Source organism: Hyalella azteca, unplaced genomic scaffold (genome assembly GCF_000764305.2).
Source record: "Hyalella azteca isolate HAZT.00-mixed unplaced genomic scaffold, Hazt_2.0.2 contig15624, whole genome shotgun sequence".
NCBI lineage: Eukaryota > Metazoa > Arthropoda > Malacostraca > Amphipoda > Hyalellidae > Hyalella > Hyalella azteca.
Window position 1 is genome coordinate 364,696 of NW_025945467.1, and position 19,143 is coordinate 383,838.

A 19,143-nucleotide genomic window follows, 5' to 3' on the forward strand; every position below is an offset into this window, starting at 1 on the left:
AAACTTACTTGAACGTCTATTTGAAGGTCAAGGTCTTGAGAAAAATACGATTTTAATGAAGTTTACTCTCTTCCTGTTTACATGGCCAATGTCAAATAAATTCTTGTAGAATAAATGATAACATATTATCCTGACTTTGAACGACTTTTTTGCGTGCATGATAAATTGTGTTTTGCTTCTCATTAAAAGTCCACCATAATTGCGAGGCTCAGACGCCTTGTTTGCCGTCGTGTCGCCCCCTCCCCGCCATCCCTGCTGAGAGCTGCAAATAATTGATCGCTCGTCCCTGGCATCGGCGCTTGTTTATAATGCCCAGTCGCACCGCGTGCAGCAGAAAAATATAAGGCAGCGTTGGGGTGCGCTATTTATTTATTTTGCAATGTGTGTCCCTCTTGGAAACCATCACTGCCATGTCGCTGGCCAACTGTTGGCCACCAGTAATCCGGCGATAAATATGAAGCATGAGTTGCCTTCATATTTTTCTTACGTGCTTGCATCTTTTCTGCTCTGCAATAAACATGTTGTGCATTTTGAGATTCACTCTCGGTATAGGGGGAAAAACCTCACACTCGAGGTTTTTCTCTGTATATTATTTTCCAAATTGCATTTGTTGGAAAATATTTTGCCCACTTTGAAAGTTTGATTGATTGATTTATTCAGTTCTGTCTGGAGAATGATGATGTTTCAGCATCACCTGATGTTACGATCAGTCGACTGAAATTACCTGTTTAATAAATTTAATAGCCGAACGATTGATTAATATTCATAAAATCAATCTAGTCCTCCTTCTACATTTCAATCTCATTTTTAAAAAGTTCAAGTTTTTAAATCTAAAGTGATTTATGCCTATTTTTCTTACATACCCATTTACCAGGCTAATTTATGCCACGGAAAAAATTACCTGGCCCATCTCCGAACGTCTCCTTCATTCATATTTTTTTTTAATTTCCCAGTGCTTGCCTGGAAAAATTGCCGTTTTTCTCATGTCTCCTGATGATGTTAGACTCGTCAATGCCTTCATGCAAATCTACTACAAGCCTCTGATGAAGTAAACGAACTTTAATGCAATATGATCTTGGCTGATGGACTTCCTCGATCGGCACGAGCAGTTCTGGACTGAGCAACATTTTGGGCTCGGCACAGCTGCTCCAGATTATCTGAATTAAGTAGCTGCTCCAAGTCATCTAAATTAGGTTACTGTTCCAGGTCATCTGAATTAGGGAGCTGCTCCAAATTATCTGAATTACTAATTAAGCTGCTCCATATTATCCGAATTAGGAAGCTGCTGCAGACTATTTTAGGGAGGGAGTTGAGGCAAGAGCTACTTCCATAATTATCTTTATCTAGGAATCTGTACCCTGGAGATTTCCGAAATAGAAAATATCGACCCTAAAGTTTCTCTTAATTGTGGGATGTCGTCCTGAAAAAATTCTCCAGATTTTGGGATATCGATCTCCAAAGGATCTTCATAGTATTAAATATCGTCCATGAAGCGATCATCAATGGGTGGGATATCGTTTTCAATGGATCTTCGAAATGTTGGGTCCATCTTCAATGGGAAAAGCAATCAATCTTCAAAGTGTTGGAAATTGTCAATAAATTATATATAGTCGAAGTATGGGAAATTGTCACCAAAGGGTTCATCACATTGTAGGAAATTGTCTCCAAAAGAAACTTCTAATTGCATAAAATCGTCCTCTCTCAAAAAGATATTCGAAGTGGTAAAATACCTGACACAGGTTTACAATTAAGGTGTCCCGCATTTGAGGATGGATGCGGAGTACCCATAGCCGAACGTAAAAATTCACGTCTATTTTATCATTAATAGTTATTTGTTTTATTTAAGCATTTTTTGGGGTTGAAAACAAAAACAAATTAAAAAGTCTCTTGCCGCCCCACCTCTCATTTCCGACGGTTGTATGCACCACCAAGGCAAGTCGATTGATCATTTGCAATTCATCTTCGGAATTGTTCACATACATTATAATAATTAAGTCTGCATTTGCGATTTAAAAATGCGTTCAAGTCTTACATACGTCCTTCTGAGGGGTTTCAACAGTACTTATGTTTGCGATCTAATTCCTCTGAAATGCATTTATTGATTTATTGTTCAATACAAACTTGTGTCATTTACTATACAGCTTACCAGACACGCAGTTTGCGCAATACGCTTGCGCGTTAGTGGAGACGAAAATTATTAAAATCAAAGTCCCATTCAAAAAATGAAATTTTAGGATTCATTTACTTTGCTCTGGGCTACAATAGTTTAAAATGTAGGACGGACCCAGACTGATTGCATTCGGGTAGAAAACCGGCTTTATTCAAAGGAACATTATTTCGTGATCCAATGACATTTTTGTCCGTATATAAAAAATTAACTTAAAAATCGAGGAAATCTTTCGCATTATCGAAGTTTTGACATATGTTTGTAGTACACTTACTAATATTTATTAACACATGCCGGGTATATAGTAATATATAAATTTTCTTGCTGTGCTCATAATTATAATTGTTGCCACAATTCTAATGAGTTTCTGAGTTAATCAGAATAGTCTTTAAATTTTTTATATTTCCAATTCAGGAAAAACTATCATCTCGTTATGAATTTTTGATCGGGTGCCATGAAATAGTCGGGTAAAATTGAATAAAATGAGTTTATTTGTTCTGGTAGACGAATTTCTCTTCCGCCGGTGAAGCTTTCTCACGGCGCCACGACCAGAAGTTATTGTTTGATCGCGATTTCATTTAATTAAGGTATATTATTCCTCATTTGTTGTTAACTAGAGAAATACACTTTTTGTGTGTATATTGCGATTAGCGGGCGGATTTTGGATTTTGCATTATCCCTCATATGCCCTAAACTATAACAAGACACGCTAATAAATGAATAAAGTGGTAGAAATAATAATATTTGCCTGTTTTTTTGTGTTTGACGTTTGCCCGGCAGGTTGCTTTCGCGGGCTATGGTCTCGCAACTTTATCGCCACGGTCTAGTCAGTTCGCCGCTGATCTAGTCATGTCACAGAGGGTTTAGATTCACATCGCAGTGGGTTTAGGTCACATCGCAGTGGGTCTAGGTCACATCGCAGTGGGTCTAGGTCACATCGCAGTGGGTCTAGGTCACATCGCAGTGGGTCTAGGTCACATCGCAGTGGGTTTAGATTCGCATCGCAGTGTGTTTAGATTCGCATCGCAGTGGGTGTAGGTCACACCACAGCAGGTTTAGAGTTACACCGCAGCAGGTCTAGTCGCATCACAGTTGGTCTAGAATCTCATTGCAGTGGGTCTCGCATGTCTGCAGTGCGCAGTCGCAATTTAGTTGCTGTGTCGGGCCATGGCTTGATTGTGTTCACTTTTGGTGGCAATTTGCGTACTGGGGTGCGACCGCGACCTGCCCAAATGAACTGCTGGGCCTGGCGTGTGTCTGCCGGCGATATTGGCGCTGTTGCGACAAATATAAAACTTACAGCTTTTCCGTGCCTTGGCTGCTGCATCGCGCGTCTGCTGCAAACCCTCTTCAGAATCAAAGTTGCATGCCTGTCTGGTATTGAACGCAAGAATTATTTCGTCGGTATTTGTGTTATTATCGGTATATGATGATTGGTTTTCGTTAATTATATGAAAAATTTCTCCTGGGAAATCTGCTACTTCTAAAAAATATCTTTCGGTGTTCAATAACTTTAAAATTCTTCTCTTAATGTATGTTAATTTAGGTTTATGAATACAATTCGAGTCATAATGAGTACATGTGTCCACTGCACGGCTGATTTCAGTCGGATCTTCCATCTTCTGACGTCGGTTATAACTTTGAGACTTCTTAGGATTAGCTTCGTTTAACACCATCTACTAAGCATACAGTTGAAAATCCTACTGCGTCTTGGCTGCACGGCTCTATGAACACTTCAGGTTCAGAATGTGCTCAGAGTCCCTCTTCTACGTTACTTAGCTCGTTGATCTTTTTCGACTGGTTCGCCATATACTTCTTTTTAGACGGCGCTTCACAACCTTTACTGGAGACCGCTTCTCCTCTGCAATGTGCTTCACTGCTCCTCCTCTAAAATGAGTTTCGCGGCTCCTCGTCAAGATTGTGCTTCACTGCGCCTCCTCTAGACTGTGCTTCACTGCTTTTCCTCTGTACTGTCCTTCACTGCTCTTCCTCTAGACTGTGCTTCACTGCTACTATCGCAGATGTGCTTCACTGCTCCTATCACAGATGTGCTTCACTGCTCTTCCTCTAGACTTTGTGCTTCACTGCTCCTATCACAGATGTGCTTCACTGTTCCTCCGCTAGACTTTGTGCTTCACTGCTCCTGTCGCAGATGTGCTTCACTGCTCCTATCATTGGCTGTGCTTCACTGCTCCTCCTCTAGACTTTGTTACACTGCTCCTCCTCTAGACTGTGCTTCTCTGTGTTGCGTGAAACCATCTTCTCAGCACCCCATCCGCGCGTGATCCGAGCCGCTAACACAACATCGCTCTGGTCTGTGATTGCTTTTACGTGTAGATGAGACCGCAGCCAGGCTCTCTGCCCCTGCTCTCTCAGAGGAAGCGAATGATTGCATCACAGGCTTCCTAACATTTTGACCGGTCTCCCCTTGAACAATCCGATATTTTTCTTTAAAATCCAGCTTGTACATTGAAATGAGTTCTGAAAACAATTGGATGTATATTTATCGCCTCTTCGCGATCGTTCCCTCGAATAGCTTCGAGTAGTTTGGGTCGAATCGTGATGTCATTATTCCTAGCAGCTACGGTTTACGTTCAATGTTACTCTTGACACGAAGTAACATGTTGCCACCAAACACTTAACACATTTGCTGTAAATAACTTACTCAGCAAGAGTAATGAAGAAACATTAACGTGAATGATACTACACCAGACGATCAACCCTCGCCGACCATATAATACTTTAGCAACACAGCCTCATCCACTTGTCAGGTAACGGTGGCATCTCGATATTACGAACACATTCATGCCTTATTACTCTGTACTAAAGTATCATTCACTTCTGGCTAGTTATTTTGTACTGAATAACTTCTATGTACTATCAACCACTGACTAACTATTTTATCCCTAAGCTTCTCAAACTCATCTCATAAACTCACTCACTCTGCACAAAAATTTATTGTTCCTATACTATTTCAAACACTGCCTAAATTAATGGTTTCTGAGTGGCTGTCGTTAGACTTTCACTATGGATGACGTCAGCGCGAGAGATGCTCGTATCGACTTTCCCATAGAAATCTAAAACGTTTGACCTCGAACGCTTTGAAATATTGACGACAAAATGACGCCCGAGCTCCCTAAAACGCCCCGACTACCTCGCTCCACGAGACAGCTTTATTAAATAAATTAGAAAAACGGATGATTTTCTCGTGGCATCAGCGATTTTTTTTTCTTTTAAAAATCGGCGAGACGTCATTGGTACCAAGAAGCCGGCGCTGGATGAGCTACGGTTCAAGCCGTACGTAACACCCGCAATTTGGGCCATAATTTGATGCGGGGCCCGGCTTAAATTTCCGGGATTTTTCGAGTCTGTGATGCCCGCGATGTCCCCAGAATAATGCGATACGTCCCGAAAATGTGGCATTTAAGCCATCGCTTCCATAAATAAGTACGGCCCCCACGTTTACTTATACGCTCCACCCTTGGGTCGTAAGGCGCTACAAAATAAAAAATAAGTAAAGCTGTTTAGAAAGTATATGTAAGGTGCCACCAATAATGAAAACTCGTTACCAATTTATGCGAGCAATTTTTGCATATGCTGTATTTTTGTTTCATTTTCTTCTGCAGCATACGAAACAAATGGGCGCTTGAATCGCTTCTTTCCGAGGCAGGGATTGCGAGAAGAGCTCTAGCTGATGCTCATCGCGGGCTTGAGAACTTCATTCCGTCGTAAGCTGGCTTAGTGATGGTGTTTGTGTGACAACCAAGGTCTTCATATGCCTTTATTTGTATAAACGAGAATTATAATAGAATTAACCCACGAGAAATAGCAGTTTATTACCAATATCCCAGTGCGCCTGTAGCGGTTTATAGGATAATGCAGCATATTGCCTTCATTTATTTAAATAACGTTATACTTCGTATAGTTTCATCTACCGTACATTCAGGCTTTCCTAACAAATTCGCCGATTCTTTGCATACAAAGACTATAATGATGCCATTCTGCACTGCGAACTGATACGTTTCCTGTGAAAAGGATTATAATCGAGTACTTTCCCTTTAGACTAATATTACACTCTGCACTCAGTACAGGGGAATTTGTACACTCACTATTGTACATGCCAGTTCTAGAGTCTGCTTTTATCTCGTCCCTGGAACATACTATGGCGGCCTCTCTATGCAACACCCGCCCTGCTATAAAGCGCGCTTTATCAGCCGTTCTTTTGTGCTCGGAACAACCTGCATAAGAAGCTCGTAGCACGGTAGGCCGTATCTCTATCGGGAGTTAGGACCCAAAAATTTGCAGTCGATTTTGTATTGGATGCTTTAAAATGTTTGTGTTGATAGTGAATAGTTCAGAGAAGTCTGAAATTCAAACTCAAAAGCTGCAAATCGTGCGTTTGACTCATTGAGAGTGATGCAGTTGGTCGTTTACATTACATTTTAGATCATCAGATCTAAAGCCGACGAATAAAAAGACTCTCTGAAATCTTCATGGATTGTAAGTGTGATGTTAACATTCGACGTTAGCGAACTTGTAAAAGCTGAATGGTGGAGGAATTGCAACCTGAAAAGAAATTGAATCTAGGAATTTAAAAGTAAAGAAAATAGCCAAAAAGTTCACCATTTCTTATAAGAGAAAACTTTTCGGAGTCCAGCTCCATCGTCAGTTCAAAACCTAGAACACAGGTACCAACAGTTAGTAGCCTAAAATTCACACTCAAACAATTTACCTAAACTTGAAGACATCAGAACTAAATCGGAAATAAAACAAATAAAAATGAGATAACATGTAGAGAAGGTACTATCTATTTACAATTTGTAGAGGATAGGAACTGAATGCGGCATTTAAACTGAGCTTCTGTTTGAAAATATATAATTTTTCTAAAATTCGTAGGTCAGAAACACTGGTTGTGGAGGCTAAAACTCTAAAATCACTATTGGACACCGGGACGTTGCACTGCTCGGCATGACTACGTACAGCTGAATGAGGGGGATGCGCAAGTATGTTCCCTGTTCTATATCTCCTGCCTCTATGCTCTGCAAGCCTAGTATAAAAATTGCGCAATGTCATACCGACATACGCAGATGCGCACTGCGCACAACCATATTGATAAACTAGGGATGATCGCAAAAGAACAGGGAGAGGATATTTGTACCTGAAAAACGAGCTAATTTTAAAATTGTTCACTAGCAGTACCTGAAGATTTACATTCGGGAGGTATTTAGAGAATAGATCTTTCAATTCCTTTGCCATCGTCTCAGATGCGGAGCCAAAGTAAAGAAAAGAACAATAAACACTATTCCTATCGTCATGCTCGGGAACCACCTCAGCATATTGTTTAGACAAGAATTTCTTAATTTGAGTATACACCAATTGTGAAGGAAACCCATTCAGTGAAAATATACTGCGCAAATATTCAAATTCAGTGTGGATATTATGGAAAGTGGAGCAAATTCGGAAACCGCGGTTTAATAACGTTTGAATCCCATTTAATTTGTGACGAAAGGAACAAAAGCTAAAAAAGCTGGTGCTCAAGCCGGTGAACGATGATTTTCGATATACAGATGTCTGGAAACGGCCATCGGATTTTATGACCTTACAATCAAGAAATTTTATGACCTTACAATTGAGATTGAATCTCAATCATGTAGAATTTCCATCAATCATGTTTTTATTCCTGTTATTCATGCAGACGCTATACAAGAACGTGAGTCATTGGTACACTTACATTCGTCGTTTTTATCTTTTTAATATTTTAGTTCACAACGCTGTTACTCATAAAGACCGAATCAGACTCCTTCGGCTTTCGTGTATCAGAGACTCGCTCACCTTTAGGTAGCAAAATTAAGTGCCCCAGTTGAAGACACGTTCGCGTGAGCGACATGCTACTGCGGAGACATTTTATTGTGAGAGACATAACCCTGTGGAAGGCGTGTTTGTTTGAGAAACGTGCTACTGTGGGTGACATGATACTGCAGGAGACATGTTACTGTGAGAAACATGTTCATGTGGAAGACATGACCCTGTGAGAGGGATAGGATTATGCTGGAGACATGTTCCTGTATGCAAGTTCCTCTTTTACGCGACCGGTTTCATTCCTTAACGCTACCCTTTGATCAAGCGTAGAACGCTGAGCAGCTCTTCTGATCTGGATGGAATGAAATGCCCACAAATTCTATAGCCAAAGCAGAACTACGAAATTGGTTTGCATTTTTTCAGTGGTGACTTGTAAGGCTTGGTTCATCTTATATTAAATGTTATATGTTGGCACTGTTTGATCTTCACGCAGGGTGTTTGGCAACTGTTTCCAAATTGCTCCTATTTGACCATTTCAAGCCTTCTAATTATGTCTGCATATATTTGACTGTAGTAGATCGTTTTGTTCCAGTTTCCTAATTGTGGGTTTTTCTACCTGATCTTCTACGTCGACTTCGTAGTCGAGGGCTTTTAGACCTTAAGTCGCTCATTTAGAAGGCCTCTTGCTTAGACGTCTTTCTTCGTTGGCCTTTTTTCAAGGTTACTGGTTTTTCTTATTAGCTGGACCTTTTCCAGGCCTCAAGGTTTCTTCGTTGTCCTCATGCCAGGCCGTCTAGCCCAGGTTTGGAGTCAGTGGAGCGTGAGTCTATCGTTCATGCTTGACTTGAGTCTGCTTGCGCCGCAGCCTTCATCCAGGGGGCGCCTATCGCTCCTCTTTTGTTCCCAACAATCCCTTTGTTTTGGCTCGCGAGACCCGGCGCGCCTTTCATTGTACCGTCTAGTCGCTGCTCATGATCTCGGGCCAGCTACCGACCTGCGGCTCTGTTAAATATCATCATAGAATTAACGGCAACGATCCTAAATTTCTAATGAGGCATATCAGAATCGCCCATCCGTGCGCCAGAGTCCTGTTGGTGGAGGGTTTTAGTGGCCGATCGTTAGGCGATGACAAACATTCAACAGCTTGGGTTCCACGTTATAAAGTTTACTAGTTCTTTGCCAGCAATCAGAGTCGTGCTCATGAAATGCTAGCCTCGAGATCGACTTTAAACTTTTGCCTAGTGCACACGGTGTACAAATTAAGGTGTACAAACTAAAAAAACTTTTGCGTATTGCATACGGCGCAGTATGAGGTAGTATTTGCGTATTGCATACAGCGTAATAACTAAAATTACTTTTCGTAGTGCATACGGCGTGGTAACTAAATAAACTTTGACGTAGTTCCGCACATTCTAGAGTCTCTTATGCTGGCCATCGTTGTACCGTAGACCCGTCGTCGAAATTCTGACCTTCCTTTCGACACTTTTATCCATCAGACTAGTGTTCGACCGTAAAAACCGCGCAAAATCTTTCCCATTCAATAAGTTATGTGGACTGAATATCACTCGAGATTCCGAGTCGTCACTGCAAAAGTTTTCTCTTTGAAGAACGTCAAAGGATGCGCGCAGAGCCGCGCCGTGGCGTGGAATGGCGACCAACTCCATCTAGTCGCCTCAATTTTTCTCTGGGTTGCAAAGTTTATATTTGTAAATTTCAGCGGTACAAATTTCAATGCAGCGTTTTGCAACAGTGTTAAGGTCAACACTTGGAAATTTTACGAATTTTAACGCAAGTCAATACTTTGAAGCAAAGCGGTTCAATATTTTTTAATTGAATGATATGCACGTCAAAAATTAATGCCACAAAGTTCAACCCTACAAAGTACAAAGCTGCAAACTCACGCGCTTCAAACTTAAGCGTTGCAAAAAATCAACGCTTTGAAGTTAAACAATGAGTTCGTTTCTGCAAAGTTTGGTGCTACAACGTTCAATACTGCCAAGTTCGGTGCTGCGAACTTGAATGCTGTTAAATTCAAAGCAGTTTGATTTTTTCGTTACTTGCAAAGTAAGGTGCTGTAAATACAATGAAATGTTCAAAGCAGTTTGATTTTTTCGTTACTTGCAAGTAACGAAAAGTGTAACGAAAAGTAAGGTGCTGTAAAGTTTAATGCTGTAAATACAATGAAATGTTCAAAGCAGTTTGATTTTTTCGTTATTTGCAAAGTACGGTGCTGTAAAGTTTAATGCTGTAAATACAATGAAATGTTTATAGCAGTTTGATTTTTTCGTTATTTGCAAAGTACGGTGCTGTAAAGTTTAATGCTGTAAATTTGATCATTGCGCAATAAAAGAAAGTAAAGTTCCTAAAGAAACCAAGGCAGAGCGCCTATATGTAATTAACGTATACATATAATATGATCGCTTCTCAAGTGTACTTTGCGAAGTAATTCCCTTCATTTCTTCCGCCCTTTCGAGGCTAACATAATTCTGATGGTCTTTGAAATACGATATTATATATCAATATGTGTTCAAGGGATCAAATATATTCATACATGTTTATAGGTTGGTCTGCATTATAAACCTGCCTGGGTTAAATGTTTAAATGGTTTTCATTGTAATAATTACATTCGTTTGCCTCGTTGATTAAGCAAGTCAAGATGATGACTAAACAACCATCTGCATGCTAGGTTAATGTGTATCATTAGTGTCAACAACTCGTCTCGAATTTTGTGATATTTCTTTTTACTGCTATGTTTTTTCTTCGTACTTTTTTTATTATGTAATAAGATCAAATCAGGTATTTGGTGTTTGACTTCTGAATTAAATTTGACTTACATGGAATTTTCATTCGCCATAAAAAAGTGCCGAGGAAGATGCGTACTTGCTGAAGGCCGATATTTGCTACGGCGTTTTTTGCAGCTTTTTGCAGCTGCGGGCCCAGTTGCGCACACCGCGTACGGAATGGATTGACTACACAATTAGTATATCTTTACCACTACTGATAATCCCCTTTTCTCTTGTTTTTATTTCTTCTCTCGTGAGATTTATTTTCCGTATGATTGTAAATTACAGCATTTTTTTCTCTTTCATTTCGCTTTTATCAATGGTGGTTCGATCCTAATGTTTGTCGAAAATACTGATGAAAAGTACGGGCACTTTGATGCTATACGGTAACGCACATCTCTCTTTCGCTGCGGTCATGTTTCGTATGAAATTATTAGTTCACCTTTTTCATGATTATCAAACTCCTAAATGATCTTAGTGACCCTCTTGTGAACATTGAACATATCTTTTGTTATGAAGCAAGTCGTGAAATTCACAGTATTTGTTATGAACATTATAATCATGCATCGCAAAGTCTATGAAAGCTTCATTTTAATCTGACATGCATATTGTTTTACCAGGCCAAGGAGTTGCCGGCGAAGGATTTGAGTGGCACGAGCGACCCCTACGTGCGAGTTATGCTGCTTCCTGATAAAAAACACAAGCTCGAGACCAAAATAAAGCGACGAACGTTGCATCCCAAGTGGCACGAGACCTTTTACTTCGAAGGTGAGTTCTCTCTGATGTGTAAGACTCTTCCTTGCATTGAAAGATTTAATGCCGCATATTGCTCGACATTCGTGGAATGACAAAGATACATGCGCAATCATTTCAGTATAATTGCAACATCTTAATTTATATTCACGTATGGTTGCTTGTCTGCAGTCTGCAAAGAACTGGGAGAGTTTAAACCAAAATTTTTAGTTAGTTATGAATTTAAGACATAGAATTATGTAGATCGTTGATTGCTTCATGGCCTGGCTTTATTACACGAAGAAATTCACATTTGTTTATAGTATTGCAAAGTTACCCAAAGCTGTTTATTGCCACAGTCTACTATAGCACTTGTATTGCTCGGTTGCAGCAACCTCGAGGAGACCTCAGACGTTTCCAGTCTCAGCTCTGCTCATGCAGATAGGCAAGCATTTCTAAAAGTATTTACACAACTGCGTATATATACGACGATTATTAAAAGCTGACAAAATGCTTGAAGAATGTGTGTATATCTAGATTCGCGACACAGCCAAAAATGTTTGGGGACAATTTTTAACGGCTGTCAAGTTGCAGATACAAGAAAAGTTGTAGGATGCAAGAAACATTTCGAAAAAGCCCATACACTCGACGTATCATAGGTGCATTGCAACGACATTTTACACGGGTTTTTACCTTTTTGAAGTCTTTGCAGAAGCGTGTAGAAAAGGTTCAAAAGAGCCTACAATAAACAAGCACTTGAAAGGTTTCTTTCATTTAATGGTTCTGGGTATTCACGTGCAAGTAAAGAGATGCCTTGACAAATTCAAAGATAATAGATATTCTTCAAGACGGCTATTGCAATGTATTTGGTTGGAAATAACAGGCAGGCATGAAATTATCGTTATGTTCAAGTCTTATTTACCAACGAGTGAAGTTGAGTTTATCGGTGCACTTCCTGGCCTGTCGGATCCTCTTTCTGCTGAGTCGCCGGCGCTCGGAACGCGGCACTGCTGCCGCCCTTGCGACTGTCACCCGCACCCACGATTGTCCCCACACACCGCACCCACGATTGTCCCCACACCCGCACCCACGGTTGTCCCCCACACCTGCACCCACGTGTGTCCCCCCCATAACCGCTATCACGACTGTACCCGAAATTGTCAGTCGTGCCCTCAAATGTCTTGCGCAGCAGCGCCTATCACCCCGACGCCGAACATTGTCCCTCGCACCAAAACTCCATTACCCGTGACTGTTCATTGCCCCCAAATATTCGGTTCCGTTTTCGTCGACTCGTCTGCCAGTTTAAGACGATTTGTTGGCTTGTTGATGTCAGGACGAGTTTCATGCTCCCAGAAATGCCCTTTCAAAAACTGGTGCACATCCATCCTTCGCTGAGCATGATGTCTCACGATAGCAAGCTTACACTTTTATCTTAATGACTCCGCCTGTTAAAAAACACTGAACAACTAATGAATATATTTAATTTTGCTTTTTTCCTATTAATTATTTTTTTTTGCCTTCGCCCATGCACGCACAGACAGCTAATCAGCGATGTGATTCTCTCTCTGATGTTGAGCTCCCGGTATCGGCTCAGAATGTAGCGCCATTTGCAGCACTGCAGCCAGACTTTCCATTAAGCATCAATCACTTCGAACGTCACGTTGTTTTGATGTGCGAAGTTTGAATTGAAATCAGTATAATTGTGAGCCAAGTTGAGGCTATTGCGCATGCCTCATGGGGACGGACGAGGGAGGAGGTCGTGAAATGTGGGCGCACAGAGTTGGCCATGCAGATCCGACGGCTGGGTTTGACAGCTGGTTGCGTGTCGTTGTTTGTACAAGAATTTTTCATGCGTTCGAAGTTATTTATTGTTAAACCTTACACCTGGAATTTTTTTCATTTTCTCTCGTTTTTAGATATCTGTTTTCGTCGTTTATTTTAGCAGACTTTCTTTCCACTCACCAACGTGATTCCAGGAGAGGTAAACTCGTAGATCTTACCCTGATCTGTGGACCCTTAGGGGTAATCAATATCTTAGGCAAGTCATGTTACCCATTTCTCAGATATTCATTCATAAATGACTCAACTTACTTTCCAAATAAAACGGGCAGAAACTGCGCTTACTGTGCTCCCAACTTGAGACGTCTCTTTTGTTCCTGTGTCGCTCAATTTTAGTCACGACGCAAGATGTCGTCTGCCTGCTTAATGAATTTCATTTGCATTTAATTTAAAACAAGCATGAAGCCCGCGCCTCTTGACGTCTTTCATCAACGGATCTTTTATTTCCCACACCGCCATCACTAAAGGGTCATCCATTACCCCTTCCTCCCGGCCAAGGGAAAAAACTGTTGATTTCTTACCTCTATTTCGTTTAGGTTGAGAAACTGCACTTATTGCACTGAACCTCGGAATTTAACTGAAGTCTCTAAGCCTACGATGAATTATCAGTGATTCAATTTTGCATAGTTTTGGCTCTGAGTGTTAAATGGAGACAATCATGAGCCTTTATATTGAAACTTGGCATCGATAAACGGCTTCTAAGTTTATCTTCAAGCGTTGTTTCTTCATCTTTAGAAACCCTACTTGTAATTGAAGTCAAAATTAAATAATCATAAATGTCAAGTTATTAAGTATAGATGTGTTTGAAGAACACGTACATGATTAATTTATTTGTGATGAAAGACAAATTTTTCTCAATCTTTTCTTATTCTCCGTTATTTCTTTTATCAATCTCTTAGCGATCTGAGATGACTTGTAACGTTCATTACCGTTTTTTCTAGTGGTATATTTTATAATTAAAATGACACATGGCACTCATTTACAAGAATTTTGCATTCATTCTACTTTCTACATGAATTATTCTATTTGCAGAGTTCCCGATCCAGAAGCTGAACAGCCGAGTGCTGCACCTCCACGTCTTCGACTACGACAGGTTTTCTCGCGACGATTCCATCGGCGAGGTCCACATCCCGCTCTGTCAGGTGGGCGGGGTAGGGGCTGTTGGTGGGGTGTAACTGTCGGGTGACTGGCTTGTTTGGGGTAGCTACTGTCGGGTGACTCACTTATTTCTTATTTGATGTAGCTATTGTCGGGTGACTCGCCAGTTTGATGTAGCTACTGTTGGGTGACTCGCTTGTTTGGTGTAGCTACTGTTGGGTGACTCGCTTGTTTGGTGTAGCTACTGTTGGGTGACTCGCTTGTTTGGTGTAGCTTGTTTGGTGTAGCTACTGTCGGGTGACTCACTTATTTGGTGTAGCTACTGTCGGATGACTCACTTATTTGGTGTAGCTACTGTCAACTGTCGGCTGCTTGATGCAAATGGCAACGACTGCCGCGTGGTCTTCACTTGTCATTAGTAAATATTGACGGGAGCTTTGGTCGAGTACACGACAAATATTTGCCGATTGCAAATCAAATTGCGTTTCTGATCACGTAGAGTTTGCTTGCGCTCACGACGAAGCGTTGGAAAAAATTTCGTTATCACTGAACTAACTCATTGCCATCCTCCTCTGATCCATGCTTTCTAGCGCATTTATTTGATTTCTCTCCATGAGCCGTCAGTTAATCCCAATACAATTCTAACGTGCTTGATGATGTATATCCCTACTGCGTCACCATTTGAAATTAAGTCACCAATAGAAATTGAGTTGACATTTTCCGTAAATGAGTAATCTCCTTACAGAAATTATTTAGTTATTTACAAATTTTCTTTTCTATAACGCGAGTTTGGTTTATGTTCACTAAAGCTCGCTTTTGCAAGCGCAAGCTGCAAGTTAGGCCTGAGAGTTGCCTTTCTAAGACCCTAACTTTGACTAGCAACTTGTTGGCTCCGATAGATGATCATGTACGGGAGTGATATGCTTGCAACCTTGCCGAGGCGCTAATCAATCTCGCGGCAAGTTGCGGGAAATGTGAGAGCACAGCTCGTTAAGTCGACGAATGTTGCGCTTGATGTTGACGCGTTGAATGTTGCGCTTGATGTTGACGCGTTGAATGTTGCGCTTCTTGTTGACGCGTTGAATGTTGCGCTTGATGTTGACGCGTTGAATGTTGCGCTTCTTGTTGATGCGCTGAATGTTGCGCTTCTTGTTGATGCGTTGAATGTTGCGCTTCTTGTTGATGCGTTGAATGTTGCGCTTCTTGTTGATGCGTTGAATGTTGCGCTTCTTGTTGACGCTTGGAATGTTGCGCTTGGTGTTGAAGCGTCGAATGTTGCGCATCTCGTTAGAACATGAAATTTTGCATAATTTTCTAATGAAGTATTTTTTTGCACCAAAAATTGATGCACTAAATGCAGTATGTCCAGGAAAACGTGACTCGTTTAATTCTCTGTGTGAATTGATGCCTCCACCGACAGTGTACGAAAATTCTACCCATCCTGGTAATATTTTGAGCTTGTGGAAATATTTTTGTCTACGCCACCTCATCTTCTGGTGCGATGCAAGTGCGTTGCTGACGATAAATCTCGTCAGAAGGTTAAGCTAAGATTCAGTGACGCTGACTCGCTCATACGCCGCTGACTCGCTCATACGCCGCTGACCCGCTCATACGCCGCTGACCCGCTCATACGCCGCTGACTCGCTCATACGCCGCTGACTCGCTCATACGCCGCTGACCCGCTCATACGCCGCTGACCCGCTCATACGCCGCTGACTCTCTCATACGCCGCTGACTCGCTCATACGCCGCTGACTCTCTCATGCGCCGCTGACTCGCTCATACGCCGCTGACTCGCTCATACGCCGCTGACCCGCTCATACGCCGCTGACTCGCTCATACGCCGCTGACTCGCTCATACGCCACTGACCCGCTCATACGCCGCTGACTCTCTCATACGCCGCTGGCTCTCTCATACGCCGCTGGCTCTCTCAAGCGCAGTTAACTCACTCAGGCGACGCTGAAGTTCTGAAGTTGGTTTCAGTGGTTACAAAGTTTGCAAGTGTTCCGCTGCAACGCTTCGTGAGGATGAACGCCTCTAAGAGCCTCGTGCTGCGCTCAGCAATTGTGGCCGGAGAAGCAGGAGCGAAGCCTGCTTCTCTGTACGCGGCGGCCAGAGAAGCAGGAGTGGAGCCATGTTCTCGCTCGCTGTAAACTTCTACTCTTCAACTGTAGCAGGTGCTGAATGCGTCCTGAAGTGTAAACAAAATAAAATTAATTTAGATAAACATTGTGAGATCAAATAAAAAATTGCAAAAAATGTCCTGATTACAGGAAACATGTAAATTTTTCCATTTTTCCTTGCGCGCAGCGCTTGGATTTTACATTTATTCCTTTTGAAATTCCTTTAGTCTTCTTGAAAAAAAAAAATTTTCGTGGCGTGATATCAGCAGTCTGGCAAGGGGCACAAATTTACTGCCTCCGCGCGCGCTGAAATCCAAAATTCGGTTAAAATCATGAAAATATTCCAGATTCTTATTCAGTTCGACAAAGCCGAAGAACCTCGGTGATCCTCAGAGTATAGGCATAAAAAAGTTTTCGGGAAAAGATTTCGTTCGATGTGAAAGCAGCGTGATGTTCGGCCGACGTTATCTTGGTATATTGAACGGGAACTTTAGCCGGAGCAAATCTGAGAATATGCGAGCTGAGTTTTGTAGGTCAGAGGTGGTCGGTTCCTGCAGGATCTTCTGAATAATTTAAGTCATGCTCTGCTGAAAATTGATGTTGGTAAATCTGCGGCCGATCGTGGCAATCTTGTGGACACCGACTTGCCTGCCAAGATTTATTACAGACCGGGGCGCAGCATTACTGGTCTGCCTCAGGCAGACCTCAGGCAGTTAAATGGATTAGCATGGATCTCGCCCGCTACCTGTTGTGATCTCTCAGTTATCAGTTCCGGAATAAATGGCTTCTCAAAATTAGCCGGACGTAATTTCTGAAAACGTATTTATACAACAACTTGGTACATGTTCATCAAAGTTACAATGAGTAAACCATGGTTTCTATGCCGTGTTAGGTATAGAAACCGAAAGGTCAAAAGCGTTGCAATCTGCAAATTTCGTGGTAAATATTTTGTGTGTTCTCTTTTGCCTGAAATCTGCACGTTTGCCACATTCTCGTAATTTAGCTGCGTAAACTTTTTGGATCCCTTGTGTAGCTATCAGCATGTGAAGTATGACAGCTAGCCCCTGAACTGAGGAAAAGCGCATTATGTATTCGAGGGGAAATTCCCATGCCAGTTTCCATGCCCCGTTCATTGCTTGGTTTCGAGTTTTTGACGAACGGGTTTTCTATTAACACTAAACTAATAAAATCAGGGGATTTATCTCAGCGTATGTGAGTGGTCAGCTCGTTATTGTCACTCCAGAAAACTAATGCAATGTTTCAACTTTTTTTGTTTGAAGCTAGCGGCCGTTTATGTTACATTTTATCGTCATTTTTGTTGCATCGTGTTCGGTAAACAAAAGTCTTTGCTTTTTGTCCATTAAATTCGAAACGAAATTTAGTTTTCAAAAATTTGCCGATCAAGGAATGATCATTAATAATGGATTTTTTAAAACGCGTTTAAACACACAAAAAAATGCTTAATAATTGCTCATTTTGATTGGCCGCAATCTGTACATTTCCCTCGAGCATTTCTTGCTTTAATTCAACGCAGGATATCCAGTGGCCGAAAAGAATGGAACTGCTCCTGGCATACCCTACCCAGTGAGCGGTAAGGAGATCACATAGAGAAGGGCTTTATTGCCGCGTTCTCTTCCAATTGATTGCGGGGCTTCTATGCCGGCTCAATATTGAAGTCTTGAGCAACGTTCGTGTTACTAACAGAGGAAAATATTCGGGGACTATGACACGTGTTCGTCTATTACATGGATACTTTTATTAGCGTTGCTGCGTGTGCGCCTTCAAACACAAATAAATTTACTTCTATAAGCAAAATAAATGTCAGAATAATTATGAATTTATTACAAATTATTTTGTTTTTCCGTGAAATAATCATAATACAGTCGTAACTATTTTCTACATAAATTTCAGTATCCAATTAATCGTTCAATTTCTGCTGCTTTCTTCGGCAATCTCAATTATAAACTTTGTAAAGTTCTTTGCCTTCAGCAGCGGAGTAAGGCCAAGAACCTCATTGCCTTAACTTCATCCCATGCATGCATATCATCAAAGTTAATCAAAACTTTCAACAAGTAATCCCAAGTAAAAGGCCTCTTTTTTTCCCGTAAGAACTTGTGTTTTATTTCAATTCAAGCTTGCATCGCTGAGACGCCGGAGCCGCTGTGCGAGAGACCGAGCAATTCACTTGAGTGCCCCCGACACAGAAGACGTTCAGAAAATGTATGGCTCATATTGTCTAAATGGTGATAAACTTTCTGCACGTAGCACTGATACGCCCCTTTTACCGCCCCGAAGTGGGTCTCGCAGGGCAAAAGGTGCATCGCTTTTTGTGAAAAGTTTCACTCAATTCTGCGAGTGGATGCTAGTTCTGGTCCCTGCCCTCGGCTACAATGCTTGCGTCATCGATGAACAGCGAAATTGTGTTTTGTTAGCTTTGCTCCATTGTTACTCCATTGTGATGTTGCTAAATTGCGATGTAGCTCCATTGCAATGTTGCTCCATTGCAATGTTGCTCCATTGTAATGTTGCTCTATTGTGATAATGTTCCATTGTGATGTTGCTCCATTGTGATGTTGCTCAATTGTGATGTTGCTCCATTGTG

At 41.5% G+C, this 19,143-nt stretch overlaps 1 protein-coding gene across 4 annotated transcripts in view; it reads left to right on the forward strand.

Annotated features, from left to right (window-relative positions):
* Positions 1–19,143, forward strand: part of LOC108683021 (synaptotagmin-7) — a 100,883-nt gene that overhangs the window by 67,489 nt on the left and 14,251 nt on the right. For all 4 annotated transcript variants that reach the window (XM_047884567.1, XM_018172294.1, XM_047884566.1 and 1 more), the window contains exons 3-4: positions 11,370–11,517; positions 14,353–14,462. In XM_047884567.1, the coding sequence (XP_047740523.1) occupies positions 11,370–11,517; positions 14,353–14,462 (258 nt within the window). The remainder of the gene's footprint in view (positions 1–11,369; positions 11,518–14,352; positions 14,463–19,143) is intronic.